Here is a 14,152-nt window from a genome sequence, read left to right as displayed (position 1 = left end):
CTGATCCCATGACTCCACCAAGAAGTCCACAGCTTTCTTGATGTTAAATACTCTCCAGAATTGTTTGAAGAGTATTTTTTGCTGTTCTAACTGTTGATCCTCATCTTCTTCGCTCTTGCTATCGGTGGTGGTGTCACTCAGGTTACGCAACTCTTCCCTGGTGTTGGTGTAGTCGTTCAGGAGCTGGAATTTTTTTGTTGAGAATGCAGCTTTCACATTGCAAATCAACTCCTGGTCCATGGGCTGGATTAAAGACGTAGTGTTGGGAGGAAGGAAGACCACTTTTACGTTGGGGTGACGATCTAACAGTAGGGGCGAGTGTCCTGGTGCGTTGTCCAGCAGCAACAAAATATTAAATGGGACATTCTGTCGCTCACAGAATTTCTTTACATCGGGAACAAAACAGTCATCAAACCAGGAGAGGGACAGTGTAGAGAACATCCATGCCTTACGTGCGGTCAGCCAGTGGACATTTAGCTTGGTCATGTCCATGCTCTTGTAGGCGTGCGGCTTGCGGGCTGTGTGGATCACCGATAACTTGAGCTTACAGGTACCGGAGGCATTGGTGGTAAACAGGACGGTGATGCGTTCCTTCTGCATTTTCCGGCCCCGAATCCTGCTGGCATTCTTCACAACGAAGGACTTGGAAGGTAGTTTTTTCCAGAAAAGACCAGATTCGTCCATGTTAAACACCTGGTCGTCACTGTACTGTCCTTCCTCCATAATCTCACGTAAAAACGGAGGAAATTCCCGAGCCGCAGCACGATCAGCACTCGCTTCTTCACCACCAATGTTTATATTGGTGATCTTGTTCCGGATCTTAAACCTCTGTAACCACCCAGAGGAAGCATTAAAGGGTTTGGGCTCTGAAGTTCCCATCTTTCGTGCCACTGCCATGTACAGTTCACGTGCGTAGTCCTTAACAGAGCGCGTGTCGACCGCCATGTTCCGTCGCGCCTGACGCACCAAGTACCTCACAAGTAATTTTTCTGTCTTGAGAAGCACCTGGTTGTGAAAATACTTGATCATAGAAGCACCTGTAGACTTTGTGATCTTCATGTGCTCCTTTATCTTGGCTGAATCCTTCTTTATAGTCCGGATCGTAGATTCGTTCACGCCATGCTGGCGCGCCAAATAAACCTGCCTTGTTCCTTTCTCCAACTCTTGGATGATGCTATACTTCACCTCGTAGCTTAAGGAACGTCGTGTCTTCTTTGGTTTAGTGCCGCTGGGTCCAGGTAAGGAAAGGTTTCTCTCTGGGGGTAGTGGTCCGGCGGAAGCCATTTTACGGAACAATGGATGCGCGTTTACACGGAGTGGCCTTGAGGGATGAAACTGCCGCGGCTAGGTCAAGCGTCGTCTTTCCTCCCCCCTCCCTCCCCCGGGTGGACACGTCATAATACTTTAAGCCAATTACAGCTAGCAGCAGAGGGGGTAGGGATGCATGGCCAATCACAGGTCTGATACGTCATATGACGTCAGTGATAACTCAACAAAGACACACACTGCGCAACCTTACCGCGCCGCTTGCCCAAGCGGAGGGAGGAGGAGGGAGAGGCAGGCAGGCAGGCGGGCGGGTGGGGCGAATCTAAAAATAGCATCGCGCCGGACACTCTCCGCGTAATGGGGTTCACGTACCGCGTAATGTGAGCACGTGAGGTTCTGGCAAGGCACCGCGTTAACGTGGAAACGCGGAATGCGGGACCGCGTAAAGTGAGGGTTAACTGTATTACATATAATACATACAGGGTATTGGGATTTAGTTATTATTTATATGAAAATGTAATTTTATTTTATTTTTATAATACATGTAATTTGGTCATAAATACGAATGAAATAAAGACGTAAATTGAATTGGGTCCTAAATTAATTAGGGTAATATGAAAAGTTGTTGGTCGAACCGTTGTTATCGGAGGCTTTACTATACTGCATTAAAAAAAAAGTATTGGAATTTTTTGATGGAAAGAGGTGGTCTGGAACTCCCCCCTCCCCCTGGATCCACCCCTGGAAAAACTGGGGATTCTGTGCTCCAAGTGCGTATCATTACAATACTGCACTGTAATGTGGCTTAGAAATAAAGAAATTTCTGTACTCTATACTGTAAACATTACAACTAATTCTATCCATTCTTACGCTGATGATTCTACTCTTCACTCTTCTTCACATTTTCCCCTTCCCCCTAATTCTTAAACTAGATCTGTTTCTAGAGCTGATATCACTTCATCTATCAATGTGGATCTGTGCAACATCTCCGAATGGGGAGGTAGAAAGTTGGTTAAACTCGATAGAAATAAACCACAGTATTTACCAATTACATTTTCTAAATTAGACGATCTCCCGCCAATCACATTTCAGGACGCAATCATTCTGCCAAATTCTAAAATAGATATGCTAGGCCTCACCATTTCCTCTAATACAGGGTATGTCATGGAAGCCACACATCCACAACATTGCTAAAGCTGCCTCCTGAAAGCTGGGAATGCTGTACAGATGCCGTAGCAACTTCACTCCTGAGCTATGCTTCAAGTTTATAAGGAATTCATTCGTCCTAACTTGGAGTACGGCTCTCATTTCTGGGATGGCTCTTCTTCTGTTCAACTGTTAGATAGGGTGGAATCAAAGGCATTTTCTCTTATTAACTCTTCTCCTTTAGTTGATAATCTCTCTTCCCTTTCTCTTCGCCACAATGTTGCTTCACTCTCTCTCTTTTACAGGTACTTTAATGGGCAATGTTCGGTGGATTTGGCATCCTGTGTACCGCCGGTAAGGCTGTGGGCTCATAACACTCGTCTTGCCCGCTGTGCCCACCATTTCTCTGTGGATGTCAGTCAAACTAGAATAACCCGTTATAGTACCTCCTGCTTTCCTCACACAGCCAAACTATGGAATGTTCTGCCTTCTTCTGTGTTTCCATACTCATACAATCTGTTTCACTTCGAAAAGCTGGATTTTCGGCATCTTCGTGGTGTAGATTAATAGAATCTTTTTCTTTCATGTTTTTAATTTCTTTTTACTCTTATTTTTTCGCCCACAGGCCCCGTTGTGGGTCGATGATCTGTGCCCAGGTGGGCTATTCCCCGTAAAAAAATAAATAAATAAAACAGTACAGTACAGTATTTTATAGGATACATTGTACAGTACAGTAAACCCTTGCCATTCACAAGGATTAGGTTCCCAAAAAGGAGTGAATTGACCAAACTGCGAATTGCAACTTATATACTGTATTACCTTAGTGCACCAATATATACCTATACAGGTACTCCCCGACTTACGACGGGGTTAGGGACCGACATCCAGGTCGTAAGTCGAAATGGTCGTAAGTCGGAAATGCTTAAATAACACACAAAATAAAAAATGTGGGTCTCTTTTTCTTCTCAGCACCACAAAACACTCACTTTTAAGCTTGCCAGCCATTTTAAAGGGAATTACAGATGAAAATTTTGTCTGTGTACTAACTTTGGGACTCAAAAATACATAATTTGACCACATTTTGGTACGACTGAGGCAGTCGTAAGTGCGGGTGGACGTAAGTCGAGTCGGTTGTAAGTCGGGGACTACCTGTACTGTGTATGAGAAACTTAAGTCACCAATAATGTACTTACATTCTTATGTGGAAGTCTGGAGCTCGATGAAGTGGTGCACTGTACATAGGGAGACATCTGGTTACTGAAGCATAGGGGGATCATCAGGATCACTGGTGGAAGAGGGTGATACAGTGGTGGTGGGTGGATAGGAGAGGCGTGTGGCCGGGAGGTGGGTGGCTGGGAGAAGGAGGATGGAGCGGCGGTGGTAGTAGCTGGTTCTTTCTTAAAAAACAGTGTGTTTGCTAGTTGTTTCTTCTTTGCTTTGAGGTCTTTAAACATTTCCTGGTAGGGAAACAATACTTGGTTGATTCCTCAGACCGTCTTAATGCTCTATTCCATGGAAGGGTCGTGGTCAACAATGAAATCGGTTACCATCTTCACCTGTCGAATAGTTCACCAAAATTGTCCAATCCCCAACCTTCTTGTTGCACTTCCATAATTTCTTCTTCTTTATCTTCCTCGGCACTTTTTTCCAACTCTTCCAAATCCTCTTCTGTCAGTTCCTCTCCATGCTCATCAATCAGCTCTTCCACGCCTTCAGCAGCCATGTCCACAAACCCCTCACCACCCAACTGACGTGCAACACTCACAATGTCATTCAAATCCTTTACTAAAAATGGATATCCCTGAAATTTATTAACACTCTCAGGCCATAAGATTCACCAACAAGCGTTCATTGTCTCTGGTCATAGTTCATTGATTGCTTCACTGCTGTTGGCAATGCAGTCTGCAGTGCTGTACTCCTTCCAACTACAGATACGACCAAAAGAGCGTTGGGTGTAATATGTCTTGAAGGTGTGTATTACACCCTGATCGAGAGGCTGACTAAGAGCAGAGGTGTCATGGGGTAGGAACACCACCTCTGCACCTGGATGGTTAAACTGCAAACTTTATGGATGGCCTGGTGCATTATCTGTCAATAATAGCACCTTGAATTCCATGTTCTTGAAAGCAAGGTACTTTTCCACTTCTGGGACAAAGCATTTATGGAACCAATCCAGGAATGCTTGCACAGTTACCCATGCCTTTTTGTTGCACTGCCAAAAAACTGACAAAAGGTTCTTGTTTTTGCCCTTCAAAGCCCTCGGGTTTGCTGAGCGGTAAAGCAAGTCAGGTTTGATTAGGCGGCCAGCTGCACTGCCACAGAAGATGAGGCATTTTCTTCCAATATAGACCGGATTCATTAGCATTAAACACTTGCTCTGATCTATAGCCTTTCTCTTCTATTATTTTCTTTAACTTGGCGGGAAATGTATCTGCGGCTGTGTGGTCAGCTGATGCGGCCTCCCCAGTCAGCTTCACATTATGGAGAGATAATCTCTTCTAAAAATTCTCGAACCAACCTTTACTGGCACTAAAAGTTGGTTCAGTAGCCACACTAACCCCTTCACCACCTGTTGACTCATAAAAATGAGCATAAAGACTTTTAGCTTTCTCACAAATCACGTTGCTGTCGATCGGAACATTTTTGCGGTGCTGGTCCTCAATCCAAATGTTCAGTGCTTTTCTGTTATTCACTATGTTCTTGTCACAAACAACCTGCGTCACTTTAGTATTTGCAGGAGCACTCACTTGAACAGAATCACAAATTTCTTGTTCATTCTTCTTTATATACCTCACTGTGCATTTGTTCACACCAAACAACCGACCAACTGCTGCAGCACTCATTCCCTCCTTTAACTTATCTAATAATTCAACTTTCTTTGTCAGGGTCATCATTAACTTTTGCCTTTTACATTTTAACTCTACTAGCATCGCTAGCACTGACACTAGGCAGTCTTTAATGGGCCATTTTCACAAAGAAACACGAAAGTTTGGAGAGTACATCACGAGATGCTGGGTCACAGGTACTGGGTGACCACGAATAGAGGGAAATGAGACACTGCGGGTGTGTGGGGTGATTCATTGCGCTGTGGGGAAAGGCTCGCAAATTAGCCACCATAGCCACCATCTGCTTACCACGAATCATCAAAATTGCGAATCACAAACCCGCGTATAGCAAGGGTCGACTGTACTATAAAACTGTAAAATAAGAAAAATGAAGGGCATGTGTGTGCATGTGTGTGCGTGTGTGCGCATGCGTGCGCGTGTGCGTGTGTGTGGAGGCAGCGAGCTGTGACTGGCCAGCTGCACTCTCCCTCCCCCCTATGTAACTAAGAGAGCTCAAACTCTCAATTGGCTCAGCTATGTCAATACGTACTGTAAAGCCTCGGATAACGACGGTAATGTGTCCTCCAATATTGCAGTGTAAGGTGAATCATTGTATTGTGAATCATTAATTACCATTAAAATAAAGCAATAATAATAAGATACGTTCCCTAGTTTGACCTTTTCATATCTTTTGTGTGGCTTTTTATCCTCTTATCCCTCCAAAAAGTAAAATTAATGAAAAATGTAAACTATATTCTTTAAATAATGATTTTGAGTGAACCTTATGCAATATAAAGCAATAATAATATGGTCATACTAGAGGAGATGGGATGTCAATGTTGTTGTTAAGTGTTTAAACCATGATGATGGTTCTCCATATGAAACTGAAGAAAATAAGTCCCTGGTTGTAGCTGTAGTAAATTTAATGTAAAAAAAAAGAATATGTATGTTTTAATTAATGTTATTTAATGTAAATAAATGGAACAATAGAAGTAGCTAACCACTAATAGTAAAGAAAAAAGCAAGACGGATTGAAAAAGCCATTGTATGTAAATGCGTACACTTCAAAACATAGCGACATTTCTCTACTTAAGAATATGAAAGCAACAACTTATTACTGTTCATATATGATTTAAATAATACCTATGAATGTAAAACAAAAATTCTACTCACCAATGGTGGGAAAGTCAAAGACATAAGAACAGCCAATGTTGTTATGTGAGTTTTTACCCAGATGACAAAGTCATCAGCTTCAACTCTGGCTGAAGCTGTAGCTTTCCATAAAGATGGCATAGCTGTTGCTGAACATGAAGCTGTTACTGAACCTGTAGTTATTGCTGAAGCTGCTGCTGATGCCGAATTTGATGGTGTAGCTGAACCTGAAGTTGATGGTGTAGCTGGAGTTGATGGTTTAGGCCTTCGAATAATAAAACTCGAAAGAATCTTACACAGCTGCATTCTTTTTCTCATTATACATCTTTATGTAGGGGTCGTATGCATTTTCATGTCCCTGTTATTTCTAGTGCTTCATTCTGTTAATGGATCCACTTTAGAAAATATATTCGTTGCTTCCATATAATATCCACAGACTTCTCACCTTTTTCATATCGTTTTAACACATCTAGTTTCTTGGCTAAGTTTATGCATTTTCTTTTAGCTTTTCAACCAGCACTACCATTACTTGCTCTCTTGCTCATGTTGAATAGGGACACAAAAATGCCGTAACAAAAAGCCCCCAAGCTGCGACTGTTTATACTAGTGATGCTGGCCTCACCAATCACAAGCCAATCAGCCTCCGTGTGCAAGGTGTGTTTTTTTTTTTAATATATATCAGGTGTAAATTGAATTGGGTTCTAAATTAAACATGGTTTGAAATACAAATCGTTGTTAGTAGAAGACAACAATCAAATGACAGGCGGTAAACACTTATGAGTACACGGTGTGGGTGGGTAGGTGGCATGTAGGTAACATTAACAAATAACTGTAATGATGCGCACTTGGGACACAGAATACCCTGTTTTTCTGACCTCTCTCCCGAGTTTTCCGAGTGAGTCGAACATTGCCAAACCAAATTTTGACCTTACATTAAACAAGAAAGGGTGTTACAAATTTTATGTCGCTAAACTGAAATATCATTAAGTGAATTGATGCTAAATGGGGGATACTTGTACATTACTAGTGAGAAGTGTTCACAGGTGGCAGGAAAACCTTCAGCAGAGGTCCCAGGTCTCACTGTTCCAACACTTGTCACTTTAAGTAAGAGTGTTTGGATCCCATCTCTTGTTTTGGGTTCTGGTTTCCTTGACTTTCTGTCTTTGCATATACAGTGATCCCTCGGTTAGCGAATGCCTCGGTTAACGAATTATCTTCCATAAGAATATTCAATTCGGTTAACTAACAAAATTTGGTTAACGAAATTCTTACGAATACATGTCAACATGTTTTCTCTTGCTCACCAGCTGGAAGATTAGTCCGCCAATACAGTAATCGGTTCTAGGGCTTAAATTCGTTCCCATTTGAGTAAATATCAAGAAGGTTGTGCTATTAAATATTTTTCCAAGTTTTATATTAAAATTATTAGTCATTTTAACACTTATTTAACATAATTGCAGTACAGGAAACTAGTTTTTGGTGCACCCATCAGCCACTTCACTCACCCACCAAGGCGTCAGTTTGTGTCTCTGGTCAGTGGAGGTAACATCTTGCTTGTGGCTCTCTTCAACATAAACTATTTTTACGTTTTTACAGTACAATTATTGGTCATTCTGAAATTGATTTAACATATTGATAATATATAGCGCAGTGCAGTGTTGATTTAAAGAAAATAATCTTTATTTACAGCAATTAAACTTAAAATTTTAGTGGTGAAATTGTTATTGAATCCAGCATGGGTCCAAAGAAATCTAGAAAGGCGATTTCAATCCAGGTGAAACAGGAAATCATAAAGAAACATGAAGAAGCCATTAGAACAAATGTGCTTAGTAAAGAATATGGCATGTCGGCATCAACTGTGTCGACAATTCTTGCACAGAAAGACAAGTTTAAGGAAGTGAAAGTGAGAGACAAATCTACCAGAGTGTTTAAAGGTAGATCATTAATTGCAGAAACAGAGAGGTTACTTCTCATTTGGATTAAGGAAAAACAAATGAAAGGAGATTCAATTTCGACTGAATTTATTTGTGAAAGAGCCAGGGAAATCTACGAACATTTGAAGGAAGAGCAACCTAGTTCTTCTGGCACAGAGTTTGAAGAGTTTAGGGCCAGCAAGGGCTGGTTCGAAAAATTTAAGAAAAGAAGTGATATTTTTAGTGTTATTAGGCATGGTGAGGCTGCCAGTACAGATAAAGAAGGAGCAGCAAAATTTTTAGTGGAGTTTAAGGAACTGGTGGAGGAAGAAAATTATCTTCCACAGCAAGTGTTCAATGTGGACGAAACCTGGCTGTTCTGGAAGAAAATGCCCAAAAGGACATTCATCACCAGAGATGAAGCCTCTTTACCTGGGCATAAACCCATGAAGGACCGTCTCACTCTATTGCTTGGTGCCAATGTTTCAGGGGATTTCCGACTGAAGCCTATGCTTGTCTATCACTCTGAGAACCCCAGGGTGTTCAAGCAACAAAAGGTGGTAAGAGGACAACTTGGAGCTTATTGGAAGTCCAACTGTAAGGCATGGGTGACAAGACAGCTCTTTAATGAATCGGCAGTTGAGGTGTTTTGCCCTTCTGTGAAGAGCTACCTAACCACCAATAAACTCCCTTTAAAGGCTCTTCTGCCCCTGGTCATGACCCTGAACTTGCCAGCACTTTGGAGGCTCGATTTGACTTTGTCAAAGTGCTGTTTATGCCTCCCAACACTACATCAATTATACAGCCAATGGACCAGAATGTGATCAGCAACTTCAAGAAGCTGTACATGAAGAAAATGTTCAGGAGGTGTTATCAGGCAACTAACACTGGCACAGTTCTGGAAATACATAATTCAACATCCTGGAGGCTGTAAAATTGATTGTGTCATCATGGCAGGAAGTCTCCATTAGATCCCTCAAATCTGCATGGAAAGCACTGTGGCCATCAGCAGTCCATGATTTTGAGGGATTTGAAGAAGAAGCAGAGTTGGACAAGGAGATTGTATCCATTGGTCAGTCATTGGGCCTCGAAGTGGAGGAGGATGATGTGGAAGAGCTTGTGATGTCTCGTGAGGAGGAACTTACTCTTGAAGCCTTGCAGCAACTGGATGAGATGTTAGAAGCTGACAGTGGTGAGGAGGAAAGGGAAAGTGATGACCATATGTCTTCTTCAGACTTAAAAGATGTTGTTCACCACTGGGAGATGTTCAGGAAACTGGCTTTAAGGCACCCTGATGTTGAAACAACAGAACCTATTTTGTGTAAAGTGGTCTCCTTCAAAAATCAGTTAATGAGGAGGAGGAGAAATGCCCACAAAGAAAAATATATAGTTTCTTCTCTAAAAGGCAGTGGGAGAAAGATGCTACCCCTCAGCCTTCCACTTCAAAAAGGAGAGAGGATTTTCCTGCTGGGGAATCTGTCAGCCCAGAGGTTCCTGACATTTTTATGGAAGGTGACTCGCCTTCCAAGAAGCAGTAAAATGCTTCTCCTCCACCTCCCACTTCAAATTCACATCAGCAACATCAACCAGGAGCCTTCTACATACACACCTCAAAGTAAGTGTACTTTACTGCAGTTTTTTTTTACTTTGTATGTAATTTTCGGTGAGCTGGAACCAGTTACCCAAAATCCCATTGAAACAATGGTTTCGGTTAACGAACGACCTTCTGGAACGAATTGAGTTCGTTAACCGAGGGACCACTGTACTGTAGTACAAGATCATTAGAAAAATAAAGACAACATAAACATCAATAACCTTGAAATAAATGGTAAAAAGATGTATTTTTTAGGAAGGCTCCTGAAAATCTTATTCATGTTCCCATACAACCCCCCGCCCCCTTTTTTTCACCCCATAGTATTTTCAGAATTCAAGATGGCTGCCATCACAATTTGTGATAAAAATAAAAGTTCCCAACCACAGGGCAGTCTTGACCTCTATGTTAATTGTAATTATTTTTTAACAGGCCATCACTACCTCTGTGTCTCGGAAGGTGAACATTGTGGATATCGAACGAGGGACCCCAGTACTAGCGTATGATAACTGTGCAAGTCCTATTGATGTTCGGCAGCCACTTGTCGTGCACCCATCTCTACCGTACTTGGTAGCCTGCACCACGGTCAATGCTCGAGGCATCACACTTCTTGATCTCAGGATGCCACTTCCATTTGATTTCATCTATGATGTATGCTGACTCATTTACTTTTATTTCTGTTAAATAGAATTGATAATCTTTTATAACATTTGAGTTTACTTTTGTACATAAGGATTAATAAGTTTTGAATGTAAGGCTTTTAAAATTATCATTATTAGGTCAGGAGTCGTAAGTTTACTGTACCTGTACTATATACTGTATACAGAATTGGTAGGTATCAGCAAGTACAGTACTTTATTACACCTTTAGTTCTTTCACATACAATAAATTTAGTATGCCATATTTAATTGTTTATAATGAAGAGAATGGAGGAGACTAACTTGGAGGGGAGGAGAGCTGGGGTAGGCCAAAAAATGACAGGGTTACATTGTGAGAAATGATCTCAGAGATAAGCACCTGACTGGAAAAGCTGCTTGAGATTGTGCAGCATGGAGAGCTGCCATCAGGTAATTGCTGTACAAATAACACCCACTAGCATGGAAAGTGGCCATAAAATGTTGTTGATGGTGATGATTTTGGTTTTTCACCCCTGATCAGAAGCCTTCCTAGTCATTAAACAACTATTAAATCAGTTGCGATTAAGGCTTTAACCCTGATTCAACTGGTTGAGATGGCTACCTGCAGCAGAACATTATCTATTTGGGCAATGTTTCCTACTATTACACACTACAAGGCCATCTGGCAAAATGGGAGCTTATGTCAAGGGTTATTTAGACACTTGGATCTCACAGATTACAGGTTACTCTTTTCTTCCCCTCTATAATAAGATAGGACCTCATGCTTCAGTCCCTTATTTGTGTTCTTAGAGACAGAGGTAGATCCAGGCACCAATCCTTGGAGTACGAGGAAGAGTTCTCTATAGTCTTGTGGCCAAACTAGGATATGGGTCTGATGCGTGTTTTTGCATACATACAGGGTGTACATTGTTTAATGACTGAGTTTATACACAGTTTGAGGTTGTTGAATTTAACTCTGCTGGGTGCCACTTTGTGACCCTTGGGGAAATTGAGATATTGAAGATGACATCCAATATGGCTGCCACTTAGAAAAAAACATCTATACTGTATCTCAGCTTCTAATAGACATAGAATCACAAACATTAGGTCTATACAGGTATCCCTCGAGATGTGAATGGGTTAGGTTAAAAAAATATGCATTACGTGAAATTTCATATCTCCAATAGAAAAACACGTGGGAAAAATAGGGTTCGGTTCCCCAATGACAAATACCTGTATACACCCAAAACATGAAATTGGTTCACAAACAAGAAAAACCCTCCCTAACTAATGATAAATACTGTAGAACACAACTACTGTCTTTGAAGAAAATTTGCAGCTAAGGCAATTAAGGAATTGACGCTGGCTGCTTCACACATGGCCACCTTTAAGCATCATTATAGCAACCAGCCAGGACACCTCTGCCAACCCACAACGTTTCCTCCTCTGTTCTCATACACAAAGAAATATTTATTCCCTTTATATTTATGACCTTATGATTGTTATTTCTTTACGTTTTTAGCACATTATGTATGTAGAATTGTGTGTGCATGTAACTGAGTAAAAAAAGTGAAGAAAGTTAAGTTTATCTATCTGAAACTAGGAGTTGAAAAATAATCATAACACAACTCCTCCCAGCTCATCCTGCTAACTCTCTCTGGTACCGGTGAAATATTTACTCCCATTATGTTTTTGACCTTAAGATAATTTTTTTATTTTTTAAATATTTTTGCACATTATTCATGTAGGATTGTGTGCATGTAAATGACTGAACAAAATATGAATTAATTGATGTTTATATACCCAAAATTATGAGTTGAAAAATAACCATAATATAACTTTTACCTCTGCCTGGTAGAGAGAGCAGTAGCGAGATGTGGCCGCCTCAGCTGACTCCCGGGTGGGCGCGATTTTAAATTTTGCTGGGACCCAAATTTGTGTAAGCGGAGAAAGTTTTTGCCACACTAAGTGATATCCCCGTTAGCCGGAACAATTGGTGCAGAGCACTTCCGGGTTTGAGAGATTTCTGGGTAACCAGACGACTTTCTCAAACCTGGAAAAATTCCTTATCCCCGGAACCTTCTCCTGTTACTGGGAAAAGTTTCCGAGTGTCTAGACTAAACATCTTGCACAGACGGACACTAGCCCACTTCCCCAGAACGTTTCTGGGTGCTGGGGATGTTTTCCTTGAGTCTAAACTACTGGAATCCATAAATACAGTTCTATTTAAGAATATTTTATCTAAAAGTTTGGTTAAATAAATATATTTAAAATTTTTAAATCTATATGATATGGGCGTGAATGAAGCTGTGAGTTACAGCAAAGACTGTTATTTTCTACTCCCTTGGAGTTGTGGGGGATTAGTGGGTCTTGTGTCACTGACCTGATCTGATGCAATGTCAGGTGGAGGTAGGATGGGGGATTATTAGTCTCTTATTACTGACCTGATAAAATGTCAGGTCACCTTTTCTTGGGTGGGGGGGATTAGTGGGTTTCATGACCTGAAGATGTTTTAAATAAACACAAAACCTAAAGTATTTTTAGAGAGATTGTGATAAGTGTAGGAATAAATGAGCAAAGTTGTATCCCTTCAACATTATGTTACATAACATTTTAAAATATGGAGTGAGAAAGGTGTGGGTGATTAGAGAGATGGAGTAGAAATGAGTGTTGCCAAGCTCTCCCCAACTGGTGATATTTAACTCGCTACCATGCAATCACACACACACAGATGTGTGTCATACAATAAGATCCTCACTCCTCATGCTTGATGTCTTAATTACCTTGTTGTTGTTGTTTTTTGTGTGTGTGTGTGTGTGTGTGTGTGTGTGTGTGTGTAAATAATAATAATAATAAACGGTTTATTAATAGAGTTGCAGCCGGTGGCTGAAAATATACAAACTTACATTTGATTTAGACATAATGATATGCGTTGAATACATTTACAGGGCTGTACAGTACATAAATCAGGAGTTGGTTATTATTTTAACAATAGATGGGCTGGTGCTATTCTTATATATATCGGTGCGGGCTCTTATGGGCTGAATTTTGTTGTAGTGGCGGACTGCGCGAGGTGGGTGGGGGACTGCCGGTGGCAGGAGGTGGCGATAACGAGGATGGTGCAGTAGTCCACTGCCAAACCTTGCTAGTGCTTGGTGGTGGAGGTCACTGAGGGATGGCATTTCCAAGGTGGAGAGAGCGTTGATGTAGCCGGAGTAGTCTGCGCCGAGCATGATTCTGCAGGCCCTTTTCTGTACCTTTTCTAGCCGACGTTGTTGGGTAGAGTTGAGAGAAGACGACCAGGCTGGTGACGCATACGTTAGTCTGGGGAGAACAAAGGTAGGTGTGTATGTGTGTGCCTGCCATTTACATGTATTCTTATGGAAAAATTATGTCTAATTTACGTGTTTTTTTAATTAAGCTGTGGTTTTCAAGAACATAACCCCCGCTTAAAATGAGAGGTACTGGGCATGCACTGGCTCCTGAATGTATCTGAACCTGCTCCAGTGTTGGTCAAGTCTGGTCTTGAAAGAGCTCTCACTCGGTACCATCACAACACACTTTGGCAGGTTGTTCCATGAGTTCTCAACTCTCATTCCGAAAAAGTTTGTCCTCACAGTTTTCTGGACTTGAAGCTTCTTCAAC

The 14,152-nt window shown here is 41.4% G+C and overlaps 1 protein-coding gene across 2 annotated transcripts in view; it reads left to right on the top strand.

Annotated features, from left to right (window-relative positions):
• LOC121873157 overlaps positions 1-14,152 on the top strand; it is a 95,717-nt gene that overhangs the window by 17,537 nt on the left and 64,028 nt on the right. For both annotated transcript variants that reach the window (XM_042376484.1, XM_042376483.1), the window contains exon 4: positions 10,323-10,541. In XM_042376484.1, the coding sequence (XP_042232418.1) occupies positions 10,323-10,541 (219 nt within the window). The remainder of the gene's footprint in view (positions 1-10,322; positions 10,542-14,152) is intronic.

Source organism: Homarus americanus, unplaced genomic scaffold, assembly GCF_018991925.1.
Source record: "Homarus americanus isolate GMGI-L3 unplaced genomic scaffold, GMGI_Hamer_2.0 scaffold32929, whole genome shotgun sequence".
NCBI classification, from domain to species: Eukaryota; Metazoa; Arthropoda; class Malacostraca; order Decapoda; family Nephropidae; genus Homarus; species Homarus americanus.
The sequence above is the reverse complement of the archived record's forward strand: the minus strand, read 5'-3'. Positions and strand labels throughout refer to the sequence as shown.